The 13,728-nt window shown below is 38.0% G+C and overlaps 1 protein-coding gene across 5 annotated transcripts in view; it reads right to left on the reverse strand.

The window, feature by feature from the left end:
* Positions 1–200: 200 nt before the first annotated feature.
* The window catches only part of LOC115219496 (zinc finger protein 135-like), a 26,642-nt gene continuing 13,114 nt past the window's right edge, over positions 201–13,728 (reverse strand). Inside the window, exons 3-6 of one of the 5 annotated variants that reach the window (XM_036508908.1) lie at positions 8,465–8,522; positions 4,014–4,647; positions 3,457–3,959; positions 201–3,399 (exon numbers count right to left, since the gene is read on the reverse strand). In XM_036508908.1, coding sequence (XP_036364801.1) covers positions 1,208–3,399; positions 3,457–3,886 — 2,622 coding nt within the window. In that variant the 5' untranslated portion in view covers positions 3,887–3,959; positions 4,014–4,647; positions 8,465–8,522 and the 3' untranslated portion in view covers positions 201–1,207. Of the gene's footprint in view, positions 3,417–3,456; positions 3,979–4,013; positions 4,648–8,464; positions 8,523–9,182; positions 9,308–13,728 lie in introns of those variants that run through there. The other 4 variants (XM_036508909.1, XM_036508907.1, XM_036508906.1 and 1 more) reach the window with 4 other exon arrangements.

Genomic DNA, 13,728 nt, shown 5'->3' on the forward strand with positions numbered 1-13,728 from the left:
AGTCGACCTCGGCGGAATTTGAACTCAGAACGTAACGGCAGACGAAATACGGTCACGAATTTCGTCCGACGTGCTAAATGATGATGATACCATTCACACAAAAGCACACACACATATGGACTTGTATATGCACTCACCATACAAAGAGACATCACATCATATGCACATGATTATAATGTGAACACAAAGACATTATTACATACTTTTATATACATCAACAATTTATTTATAAACCATGATTTTACATATTCATTTAAGTATATACATATACATTACAATGAAATCATACATAGGTATAGAAGCACAATAGGAAGGAAAATCAAGCAAATGAATCTGGTTGAAATTAAAATCACATTTTTATTGTGTGGGTGGATACGTTAGTGTGCTTGTATGTGTGTTTATCATGAAGGTTTTTGTTTTTTTTTATATTTCAAACATTTCAAACTCTATGAGTTTTACATATATATGTTCAAATGTATAAGCGAAATATTTGTCAGTGTAAAACACGATTGAAATTTTGTAATGTGTGTGATTCCATGACTATATTTTTTCGTGTGTGCGTAAGTGTGTGTGTGTGTGTGTGTGTGTGTGCATGCACGCGTGTATCAATGCATTGTGAAAGCAAGCACACACTATCACATACAAATATGAGCACATATTCATATTGATATTTTGGTGTATATACATATACAAACATACATTGTTCTTCTGAATGCATGTGCGCATGTGTATGTGTGTACATAAAAATGTCTATACTATTATAAATATATACACACATATATGTTATTATTTGTATATGTACAAGAATGTTTGAATGATATATGTGAAGTTTACCACGAGTGATTAGTAATGATGAATGCACAGCATCATACAAGTGTTTGATGGTCTTAACTATATTTTTTAATTCACTGTATGCATATACACCTCTTTAAATACATTAAAAGTACTTGGCTATTTTAGTCTTTAAAAAACGATTAGTAGACAATTTAGTTTTAGCATAGAATTAATTAAATATAATATACTACATATGTATATTTCTGTATACACACTCATACACATACACCCACACAAACATACACACACACATACTTTTTCATATTTACACACAAACAGGTGTACTTGTGGTGTATGTGATAGAGAAAGAGAGAGAGAGTGTGTGTTTTGCTTTGTATACAGATTGTATACATACAGTTTAATTCAAATTCTCTTAGCTTAAATCCCGTTGTTTGTTGTGAAGTACTCCACAAGGATTTGCATTGGGTGCATCAGCCCAGCCTGTGCTCCACCTCGGAGCCAGTGGTGTCGCCGGCCAACCAAAATTACTATCAATACCATTGCTGCTTCCGCGCTGCTGTAGGCAAGTCGATGACACCCACTTTGAAATAATACTTGATGATTGTTGCTTGAGGGTTAGGGGTTGTGAATCTCGATGATGGTGATGGCTACTGTGTGGGTGATGGTGATGATGCTGCTGCTGTGGAGGTGGTGGTGGATGTGGTTGTGGTGGAGGGGCTTGTTGGTGTTGATGATGGTGGTGATGATGATGGCTAGGATGTTGGTGGCTGTTACTATGGTGCGGTGGTGGATGATGGTGAGGATGCTGCTGCTGATGGTGTGGGTTAGTGTTGTTGCTGTTGCTATTATTACTGGTCGTATTACTTTCCAATGGTGGTGGTTGATGGCTTGAATGATGATGCTGTTGTTGATGGTGTCCATGGCCAGAACTGCTGACAGCACCACTGCCAGTATGGTCACTACTTGAATGATGATTGCTACTGTTTCCACTACCTGCATTACTATTATTATTATTGTTGTTACTACTACCAGTATTATTACTACTACTGCCACTACCAGCACGGCCACTGCTGTTACCACTGCCACTACTACCACCTCCGCTAGTAGATGTAGCATTGCCAGCAGAACTGCTACTACCATTAGCCTTAGATTCATTCCTTGATAAATGATGCCTACTTCCTGTAGTAGAAAACGTTTCCGTTGGGGTACTCGTGCTCCCCCCACTGCCGCTGCCACTTCCTCCTCGATTTCGTCCACTTCGTCCACCACCGCTGCTTCCACCGCCTTCAGTGTCACTACCACCAACACTGCTACGATTAGAAAATGCTCGTGATGAGGAACCTGTGTGGGTCTTTTCGTGATTTTTTAGGGTTGCTCGCTGAGAAAATGCACGCTGACAGATGTCACAGTTAAACGGCTTCTCGCCGGTATGAATACGGCGATGGTTATCCAAGCTGGCTCTTTGAGTGAAAGCTTTACAACAGAAGCTACAGGTAAACGGCTTAACACCTGTGTGGGTGCGCAGATGATTGTCAAGACTTGCTTTCTGAGAGAAAGCTTTGCTGCATATTGAGCAATCAAATGTTTTTAGACTGCGTGCATGAATACGCTGTTCAATAGGATCTATAATATTGTTGCCAATACAATGATTAGAACCCAAGTGGTTCATGTTCATACGTCGTGAGAACATAGCGTTAGAGTTAAAACTAAATGGTACAGTTGGACCACCAGAAGTTCCGGTTGGTGTTGATGATGAAGAAGACCGATCATTGTTCTGGTTGTCAGATCTAGATCTCTGCTCATTGTTCAGATGATGAGAAGAGAAACTGCCAAAAGACGCCTTGCCAGAGCCTAGATGAGATGAATTATTTGGAGTTGCCGATGACGATGGTGACGATGATGGATCTGCTGATGGCTTTGTTGAGGTAGAACCTGCTGACTGAACTCGATGCTGTGATGATGGTGATGTAGCACATTGTTCAGGTGAAATATTGCTGTTGTTCATTGTGAGTCCAGGCCTCGGAGGAAACACAACCATGTCTGGACCAGGAAAGAACGGCATTGCGGGAGTGCTGCTGTTACTTCCATTGTTGCCGTTTTCGCTGGCATTATCCTCATTGTTGTTATTAGCAATGATACCATTACTCTGATGGTTATTAAACTTATTTGTAAAATGGGTTCGTTCATGATTCATTAAGGTTGCACGCTGAGAGAAGCATTTTCCACAAAAAAAACAACAAAACGGACGTTCCCCAGTATGAATTCTCTTGTGATTGTCTAAGTTAGCCCGCTGGGCAAACGCCTTTGAACAATAGAAACAGATAAAGGGTTTCTCTCCAGTATGTGTGCGACGATGGTTGTCAAGCGAAGTCCTCTGGCTGAAAGCACGTGGACAATCTGGACAGGCAAAAGGGCGGATGCCCGTATGTGTGAGTTCATGCGATCGCAAACGATCTCGTTTTGGAAATGCTTTTGAACAATATGCACAGTTAAAGTGTTTTTCTGAATCCCTTGTTCGCTCATGACTGTTGAACGTTGACCTTCGTGCAAAACCCTTCCGGCAGACTTGACATTTGTAAGGTTTAGTAGTACTGCTACCACCACCACTGCCACCACCACCGCCACCGCCGCCACCGCCGCCACCACCACAACCACCGCCACCACTGGTGCCACTCCCGGTGGTAGTGTTATAGTGATGAGAATGGGAATGACTAGTAATTCCTGTCCCACTTCTTTGCTCCACTGACGAAGTGGTTGTAGTTGTTGGTGATGAAATAGAGCTGGTTGATGGAGTACTAGATTTTATGGGTGGCGATGCCGCTGAAGATGAGGGAGGTGGTGAAGATATTGTTGGTTGATCAGACGTCTGATTATGCAAAGTTGAAGGATTCTGTCCACCACTGCTACTACTACTGCTGCCACAACAGGTGCTCATTCCAGATGAGCGTTTCATTGAATGATGATGCAGATGGTTGGTATGGAGATGCTGGCCATTTGGCGGCATCGTTGGTAACCCTGGAGTTGCAGACGTAGGAGGGGTAAAATTGAACTGAGGATTCCCCATTGCATATAACGGTTGAAATGCATACATTTTGTGTGGTGATTAAGACTTCCAAATCTATTTTGATATACATACGCACACACATATATATATGTATATATATATAAATATCTATATATACATATATATGTATATATATATATATATACGTTTATATATATATATATATACAATATGAGGTCAATAAAATATCCTTAAAGTTAAAAATTTTAAATACTTAATATAGTACATTATCTAAATTGAAAAGTGAGCCTCCTCTTTTTAGTGCATAATATTGGTTTCAGAACAGTTAGCAAGGCAACAAAACATAAATGCAAGTTGCCTAATAAAATAACAAGAAGTAGGTTTACTTTTACAAAGATAAAAATATAAAATCCTATTCCGAAAGAAATTGGTCAGATAGTCATGTTTGTGCACTACTGAGGAAAAAGGTTGGAAAAGAAAAAAAATTGTTCATAAAAAAATTGGTACTTCTCTTATCTGGCAAATCAGCCGAAGTGATTAAAGATAAAGAGAATATTTTCATCAACAGTTATTGAAATACTTCATTATTTAAATGAGTTGTTTCAAAATCTCATCATTTGACATAACAAAATGGTAGAACAATGTTATACTGTTCTCTGACATGAGGTCAAACGGGTGTTAAAAATGTTATAATCCATCGTTAAACAGTGAAAAGACACCATAGGAAATTTGGAAACCCCAACTTATAACTGTTTGTAAAATCAACTGCAATCATTAGGCTCTTCTCACATCTTCGGTTCCAAAGTTGAAGAACAAAGAAAAGAAACCTGTGAAAAATAGAAAGAAATATCAATTAATATTGCTTTGTATTTAAATATACACTTGATTTTAAGAATTACACAAACATTTATGAAAATATTGCATTAAAACAAATAAATAATAATTTAAAACAGTAATCATTGATTGTGGCCATTGCCAGCCTCGCCTGGCACCTGTGCAGGTGGCACGTAAAAAGCACCCACTACACTCATGGAGTGGTTGGCGTTAGGAAGGGCATCCAGCCGTAGAAACATTGCCAGATAAGACTGGAGCCTGGTGCAGCCTTCTGGCTTCCCAGATCCCCGGTCGAACCATCTAACCCATGCTAGCATGGAGAACGGACGTTAAACGATGATGATGATGATGATGATGATGAATTTCCTTCTCTGTAGAGTATACATTACTGTCTCTCTCTCCTGCAGTCTTTATACAATAATTAATTTGTGGCTGTGTGGTAAGTAGCTTGCTTACCAACCACATGGTTCCAGGTTCAGTCCCACTGCGTGGCACCTTGGGTAAGTGTCTTCTACTATAGCCTCGGGCTGACCAAAGCCTTGTGAGTGGATCTGGTAGACAGAAACTGGAAGAAGCCCGTCGTATATATGTATATATATGTATGTGTGTATATGTTTGTGTGTCTGTGTTTGTCCCCCCACCATTGCTTGACATCCGATGGTGGTGTGTTTATGTCCCCCGTAACTTAACGGTTCAGCAAAAGAGACTGACAGAATAAGTACTAGGCTTACAAAGAAAAAGTCCTGGGGTCAATTTACTCGACTAAAGGGCGGTGCTCCAGCATGGCCGCGGTCAAATGACTGAAACAAGTAAAAGAACACTAAATTTTAAATTATTGCCTTTATTTTATTGTCACAGCGTTTTATATAGACCTCATACAACCAAAGTTTAACATACTCCAGACATTAATATATGTAACTTGCCACTATAGAAGATGTTACTTCAGATACACAGAAGTACTCAGAGTTTACCATTCTTTAGTTACCGTTCTTTAGTTATATTTGTTTACATTAGAATTGTAATTTTTGGTAAATAAGAGCATTGAAAGTAAGGTCAGGATTAAATAATATTAAGAAAAATCTGTGTTTTGAAAGTGGAATTCGCAGAAATTATGTAAATTACTACATGGCAATCTTATATACTTTATATTTAACTCTGGTAAAAGTCACAAATTTGGGGAAATTTAATCAATATTAGTATGGACGACTCTAAAAGGGTAGAAGGCAAATTTGCGTTAAGGAGAATTTGAAGTCAGAATGTAAAGGGAGGTAAGTACAGACTGCACATCATTGAGTTTGGTTACACAATGTTTTCATTCACACCTATGTCTCAAATATCAAATATCAAATATCAAAGATGTATTTTTGATTATATTAACTGACAACCTTTTTCTTCTAAATGTAAAACTTCTATTTTAGTTCTTAACAATGAAAGCAAGCTCATTTACATAATTTCTGCGAATTCCATTTTCAAAACACAGATTTTTTTTAATATCATTTAATCCTGACCTTACTTTCAATGCTCTTATTTACCTAAAAATAACAATTCTAATGTAAACAAATATTTATGAGACTTCCATTTTAGCCAAGCCCATCACAATTTTTAGGAGTGTAAAGGTCAACATCAGATAGTGTCAAGATATAAAATGATAAAGTGTAATCTGAGGGATATTTGGCAACTATTTATAGCAGATTGAACAACAATGTAGAGACCCCTTCTCTGGTTTGTACCCATATCTATGCTTTATCAAGATGCTATAAAAACATTTTTACTCTATCCACTAATTCAAGTTACTTGAAAAGTTCTAAATATCAATAAATTTCCATGGAAATTTAGAACTCAATATTATTAACCCATTAGCATTCAGTAGTAAAATGTTAGAAACATAAATTGTGACTAAGGTTTGATGGAAGATTTTAATTCAAAACTTATGGAAACAAGACATTTGCACTACAGAGCCAGAGTCGGTTCCAGCTGGGTTGATAACGAAAGGGTTAAAATGTCTGTCAAATATGTTAGTGTGAAATCAGCAGCCCCCAAAAATGGCCAGTGAATATTTCACTGCAAAAAATATGAGAATATGGTTAACAGAAACTTCACTCTTGTTGATAACAAGCCAAAGTGGTCGATCAAACTACTAGAAAGAGCAACCAAATTTCCCTCATATCACACTTTAACATCTGAAAAATAGTGTGTGCATGTGTGTCATCTGTTCAAGTTGACACTGGCCTAAGCACGTCTCATACCCAGCATGTTTCTCTTTTGTTTTTCTTTTACCTGTCTACGTGTACATTTGTCTTGTCTTTAGGATGATGATGTTACTCCATCAAATATAATATTTATTCATATTGTTTTGAATTAACCACGCATTAATCTCATAGCTTCAAGATTTTAATGATTGTTTGTTTTTAGAATGACATTGTAGGATAGTCCATCCCCTCCTCACCGTGGTGGGGACGCTGGCAACGGGTAGTGTCAGAGCTATGCCGTCGGGAACTTCGGTTCTTGGTAGGGCCACCAAAGGTAGATTGGTCTGACACTGAATGGTATTAGGGCCACAACCTGGCAGACGGGGCTCCTCGGTGAAAATCCTTGGAGTGTCTGCTTCGGCAACCGGCTGCTCCTCAGTCGTTCTGTCCCTGCGTCTGCGGACAATCTGCGGCAAACAGGATGTCTCCACATGCGGGATTGTTGGGGATTGCTTGTGAAATCCACATATTCCCACGAAACTTCTTCCATGAGTAGAAGAAGCCAACTCAACCCACCCAGGGTGAATGTCACCACAAGTACAAGTAAGTAAGTATTGTAGGATAGGTGTGAAAGGCCAAATCTGGCCATTTTGAACATAAAACAGGCAAACTATTTAATCCTGATATGGTTGGTTTAAATGTTAAAGGGTTAAGGAAATATAGAAAGGAATGTTATTATTGTAAACTGAGGAAAGTCATCTGGTCATCAATGTTCTATTTTTTTAGGTGGACATTAATTCAATGCATTCTTCTTTTTTAAGATGGTATGGTGTGATTTAAGAAAAAATTTGCTGTAATTTGGTGTGATTTAAGAAAAAATTTGCTGTAATTTCTAGCACAGTAAATATCTATGCAGTGGTTCCTTTACTGGTATTTAGAACGGAATGATTAATTGTATTAGTACACAAAGAGTGAATCTTTAGCAAAGACCATCATTTGTAGAAGTCATTGAAAAATAAAGTGAATAAGGAAATAATTGCAGGATAATGCTAATAATATCACATGAACATGATAAACTACCCATATTTTGCAGAAAAATGTGTCAGTGAGCCAACACATTTTTCTGCAATATATGGGTAGTTTATCCTGTTCATACGATATTATTAGCGTTATCCTGCAGTTGAGAATAAAATTATTTCCTTATCTTTCAATACATCTCAGCGCTTCTAAAGCAAACTTTGCTTGTTTACTTTCATTGTAATTTGAATTTCAAGTAAAGTGAATATTTCACTGCAAAAAATATGAGAATATGGTTAACAGAAACTTCACTCGATCAAACTACTAGAAAGAGCAACCAAATTTCCCTCATATCACACCTTAACATCTGAAAAATAGTGTGTGCATGTGTGTTATCTGGCCTAAAAACTGGGTACATGTTTATGTAACCTATAGTTTGACAAACAGAGATCAGTGAAATAAGTATTGGTTGGTATGATTGTTTAAACCCCTGATGGCAAAGCCCCAGCATCCACAAACTGTCCAATGAATGAAACCAGTGAAAAAAGTAATAAAATGATGAATTTAGCATTTAAACCAGCCATATCCAAGCCAAATATCCTACCTGTTTTATGTTCAAATGGACTAGATCAGGCTTTTCACACCTAGCCTACAATGTCATTCTAAAAATAAATAATCATATCATCAAACTCTTGAAGCTACAAGATAATGCATGAATAATTTAAAACAATGTGAATTTACAGATTTTAAAGACAATCTTTGCATTAAAGATTTTTTAAAAATCAAACACATTTATACTAAACTCGTAATTTAATTATGGAAAAAATAAGAAAATCATTTTAGTTATAAGCTACTTTTCATTATCATCATTTCTGTGACCACCTTTCCATGCTGGCATGGACTGGAGTGAAACAGTTTGAATACAACATCTCTCTGCTTGTTATTGTCCCTGCATCATATCTTTCGTGAAATCCAACATTCTAATATCAAAATGCTTCAGTCCCTTCTAAGTCTTCTTCCATCTTCCAATTTCACAGGCTCCTTCCTCCAACATAATTTGACATTTTTTTGCCATCAAATACACAAATTTTCTTTCAGTAACCTTATGTCTGACACACTAGCAAAAGTAGTTAAAAGAATTACAGTGAGGCTAATGCAAAACGGGAGTTAAGAGAGAGGTTGTTGAATGAAGAAAATGCATAGGAGAGACAAGGACTACTCCAAGAAAGAACAGCTGATAAACAACTACACAGCAATCAGGTGAAAATTTCCATCGAGATTATGAAGGCAGAGAAAGTAGCTGGATAATTCGGGAGACTCACTGAGATGCTGAAAACATCAGGCAAAGTAGAATGTGCACTAGTTGCTTGAACACTCAATCAAATATGACAAGGAAATGTCATTGCCAATAGCTGGTGTGGTAATATCATTGTCAACTGCTAGATGCCTTAGAGAGAAGAAAGCATTAAACTGATGAACTCATCATCATCATCATCATCGTTTAACGTCCGCTTTCCATGCTAGCATGGGTTGGACGGTTCGACTGGGGTCTGGGAAGCCAGGAGGCTGCACCAGGCCCAGTCTGATCTGGCAGTGTTTTTACAGCTGGATGCCCTTCCTAACGCCAACCACTCCGTGAGTGTAGTGGGTGCTTTTTACGTGCCAGGCGAGGCTGGCAACGGCCACGATCGGTTGGTGCTTTTTACGTGCCACCGGCACGGAGGCCAGTCAGGGCAGCGCTGGCAACGGCCATGTTCAGATGGTTCTTTTACGTGCCACCGGCACTGGTATCACAACTACAATTTCCATTGATTTTTGAGCGATTTCGATTTCAAAGTTATGAAAATAGCAGAAAGGGTTACAGTAGAGCTAATTAGAAAGAGAATTAGCTTAAATGAGAAGCAGTTTAAGTTTGTGCCAGGAGAGGAATCCACTGATAGCCTCTTCTTAGAGAGACAACTATAAACATTCTTTGCAAAGAGAGAACCACTATACTGAGCATGTGAACCTAGGAAAGGCCACTCTCCATAGTTGAGTGTATGTTAACAAAGCTAGGAGTAGATGAATAGCTTGAGAGTTGTGCAAGCCATGTAAAGGGGTAACGTGAACAAGATGAGGGTTAGCAACACATTCAGTAAGAAATTTTGCATGTTAGTAAAGATCCAAAAGCGTTCAATTTTCAACCCCTGTTGTTTATTACAGTTCACCAGACTGTAACAGTGGTTCAAGATTAAACTGTCCATGGGAACCCTGTATTCTGACAACATAGTTCTCATAGCTGAGTCAGGCAAACAATTAGTGGAAAAGCTGACAACATAAAAGCAGTGCTGAGAATCAAGAGATATAAATATAAACTTAGCAAAGAAAAAGTTTTAGTTAACAGCAAACAATACAGCAACTCTGCCAAATCAAGATTGGAGCCTGGTGCAGCCATCTGGTTTGCCAGCCCACAGTCAAATCGTCCAACCCATGCTAGCATGGAAAGCAGACGTTAAACGATAATGATGATATATATATATATATATATATATATATATATATATAACAATAATTATTGTTGTATTTCAGAATGGTCATTTTGCCAGTTTAGCCAATATATAAACGTATAACAATAATGATATTTTTATATAAGCTTAAAGTTTATGGTGATCACGTACAATGACTAAGGAAAGTAGTCAAATAAAGGGGCATAAATATATATATATCTTGTTATATATATATGGCTTAGTGGTTAGGGTATTCGGCTCACGATCGTAAGGTTGTGAGTTTGATTCCCGGTATCACATTGTGTCCTTGAGCAAGACACTTTATTTCACGTTGCTCCAAGTCCACTCAGCTGGCAAAAATGAGTAGTACCTGTATTTCAAAAAAGGGCCAGCCTTGTCACACTGTGTCATGCTGAATCTCCTTGCGAATTATGTTATGTGTACATGTGTCTGTGGAATGCTCAGCCACTTGCACATTAATTTCATGAGCAAGCTGTTCCATTGATCATATCAGCTGGAACCCTCTTCAGCGTAACTGATGGAGTGCTCCTATATATATATATATATATATATATATATATATAAAATATGATTTTGCTGATGTGTGAAGTCAGAAAGATAGGCCTATAGTTTTTGGCATCTGCTCTGCTCCCCTCTTTATGGATTGGGCATATTATTCCCTCCTTCGACTTGCTTAGCAGTCTGCAATTGCAAGAAAGCTCTGGAAGAGAATCTGGAGGGGTTTTGCCAGGGTATGCTTACACGATTTGACGAAGATTGCTGGGAAACTATCAGGACCAGCAGTTGAGTTTGTGTCCACTTCATCTATGGCTAGTAGTATAACTTCTTTACTAATGTCAATGTATTCCATCGTAACTGCTTCGTTGGTTATAGGTGAGGCAGCAAAGAAGTCCACTGGTTCGTTCACTTGTCTGTGTTCCAACAGGGTGGTAAAGACACTTTTGAACTGGTCATTTAGTACCTCACTGATCCTAGTTGGACTGTCTGTGAGGAAACCATCCTTTTGGAAGAGGGGTCCTATCTTGCAGTGTACTGAGGCTGTTTCTTTCGCATGATGAAAGAAGGCCTTTGAGTTTGGATCCATTTTTGGATCGATTTCCAGTCTGCTTTGTGGAAGTTCAAATTGGAGAGATTTCGGGTGCTTCCTTTAGGCTGTATGTCTCTGGTTACTTTCAGCCCAAACATACAGCTCTATTATGTTGTGATCCAAGACTAATGTTGGCATCACTTTCACATCATGAATGATGTCCATATTGTTTGTGAAGCAAAGATCCAGAATGTTATTCACCCTAGTTAGTCTGAGTACAGCTTGCTCCATGAATAGGGCATTGGTGAGGTTGTGCACATACCGAATTTAAATATGACAGTAAGACCTGGGGTGTGAGGTCATCATGGATGTATACAGCAACTCCACCATGGCTCCTTTCCCTTTTGTCTGTTTGCAGTATGGCATATTTTGGTATGTGTACTTCTGCATCCTCTATGCATAAGGCTTGATTGCATGCAGCAAGGTCTCTCAGGAAAGAAATTTTGCTTTTATTATGATGCAACAGGCTCCCAATATTTAGTAAAAATATTAGCGTGACAACTATACAAGCATTAGGAGAGGCCAGCCCGTGTCTGTTGACTGTGGTGGTCTTGCACAGTGGAGGGCTAAAAGTGAAGGGTTAAAAGTTGAAACAGAGTTAGTGTTCTTGTTTGCATTCAGTTTAGACATTCATTTGCTCTGTTCAGCACTAGCCTTATTTCGTCGGAGGAGTAACGTAACACCTTTTGATTGTTTACTGCTATCTGATAGTTTGTCAGCTGCACCATGCCACTTGTCTGATCCGATTATATTTGTTGTCATTGCTCTGTGATCTGATTTACCTTGAATATCTCAATTTGTGACACAAGTTCTAATTGAACGCTGATCTCCAGGGAATAACCACTGCTTTGCTGTTAATGTCCCTTACATGTGTCATTAGTAATTATCTCATTGCAAGCTTCACTACGTTATTGTACAGTAAGTTTTGGCAGAGTAAATACATCTGTAAATAAATTCAAAGGATTTTTATTCCCAATAACAGAGTCGAAAGATAATCTATCAAAATGTGTTCAGCGATAATTTACCATTAGTGAAAAATTGAGTGCTATTAAACGAGTGAAAGAACATTCTGGCAATTTATCTGCTGCGTCAAGAGACTTAGGTATCGATAGAAAACAATTGAGAGAATGGTGCACAAAAGAAACTGAGTTAATTAATATATCAGACAAGAGGAGGCACAGATCAATTGGTGGAGGTAGAGGACCAGTACATAGGGATCTAGAGCTTGAACTCTTACAGTGGATTGTTGTTCAGCATGCAAACAATATAATTGTAAATTATCATCGTTTACAGAAATATGCTTTTGAATTGGTAAAAAGGTTTGGAATTGTGGAATTGAAATGAACAGCTTTAGATGTTCTGATAAATGAATTTTCAATTTCATGAAACAGAATAAACTGACTGTGAGAAAGATTACACATGTTGGTCAAGCAGACAATAAAACACTTGGAGAAAAGGTACAAATCACCAGTGACTATCTAGATAGCATTCCAGTATTAACAGCAGATAAGGATGCTGACCAGATTTATAATATGGATGAAATACCTAAAACAACGTTGACATGTAGAGTTCAACAACCATAGACTTTGTTGACAATAAAAATGTAGATGCTAGCCACTGTGGTGCTACCAAAGCTCGTTTTACTGCTGTGTTGTATTAATGCTGCAGGAGAGGTGTTGAAAACAATGATTATCCTTAACCCTTTTTTACTGTATTTATTTTGAGATGCTTTGTGTTTCTTTCAATTATTTTAAATATAACAAAGAATTTAATAAAATAACTTAGTTATCATTCAGCTAGTGTTAGGAGCATAAATTGTGGCTAAGGTTTGGTGGAAGATTTTAATTCAAAACTTATAAAAACAAGACATTTATACTCGGAGTCAGAGCCAGTTTCAGCCGGGTTGGTAACAAAAGGGTTAAAGAATTGAAAAACGTGCCTAAAATCAAGGTCCCAAAGAATATTTACTTAACAGTCTCCAACAGGAGATCAATGCAGCTGTGGGCTGACAAAGTGTTTGGGCAGTGAACAGCACAACTATTCCATGCTCAAAATTCAGTGCTACTCATGCTCAGTGCACAAGAAAACAGAGCTCATACAAGTGCTCAAACGTAGGAATGCAATTTTCAAACTTATACCGCCTAACTTAAGTCAAACTTATACCTCCTAAAACATCTTACTTGTAGCCATTAGATGTATCAGTTATTGGTCCTTTCAAGAAAGCCCTTCATGCTGAATGGGAGAATTGGTTTTCAAATGGCAAAAAGGAGTATA

Source organism: Octopus sinensis, linkage group LG14 (genome assembly GCF_006345805.1).
Source record: "Octopus sinensis linkage group LG14, ASM634580v1, whole genome shotgun sequence".
Classification (NCBI taxonomy): Eukaryota; Metazoa; Mollusca; class Cephalopoda; order Octopoda; family Octopodidae; genus Octopus; species Octopus sinensis.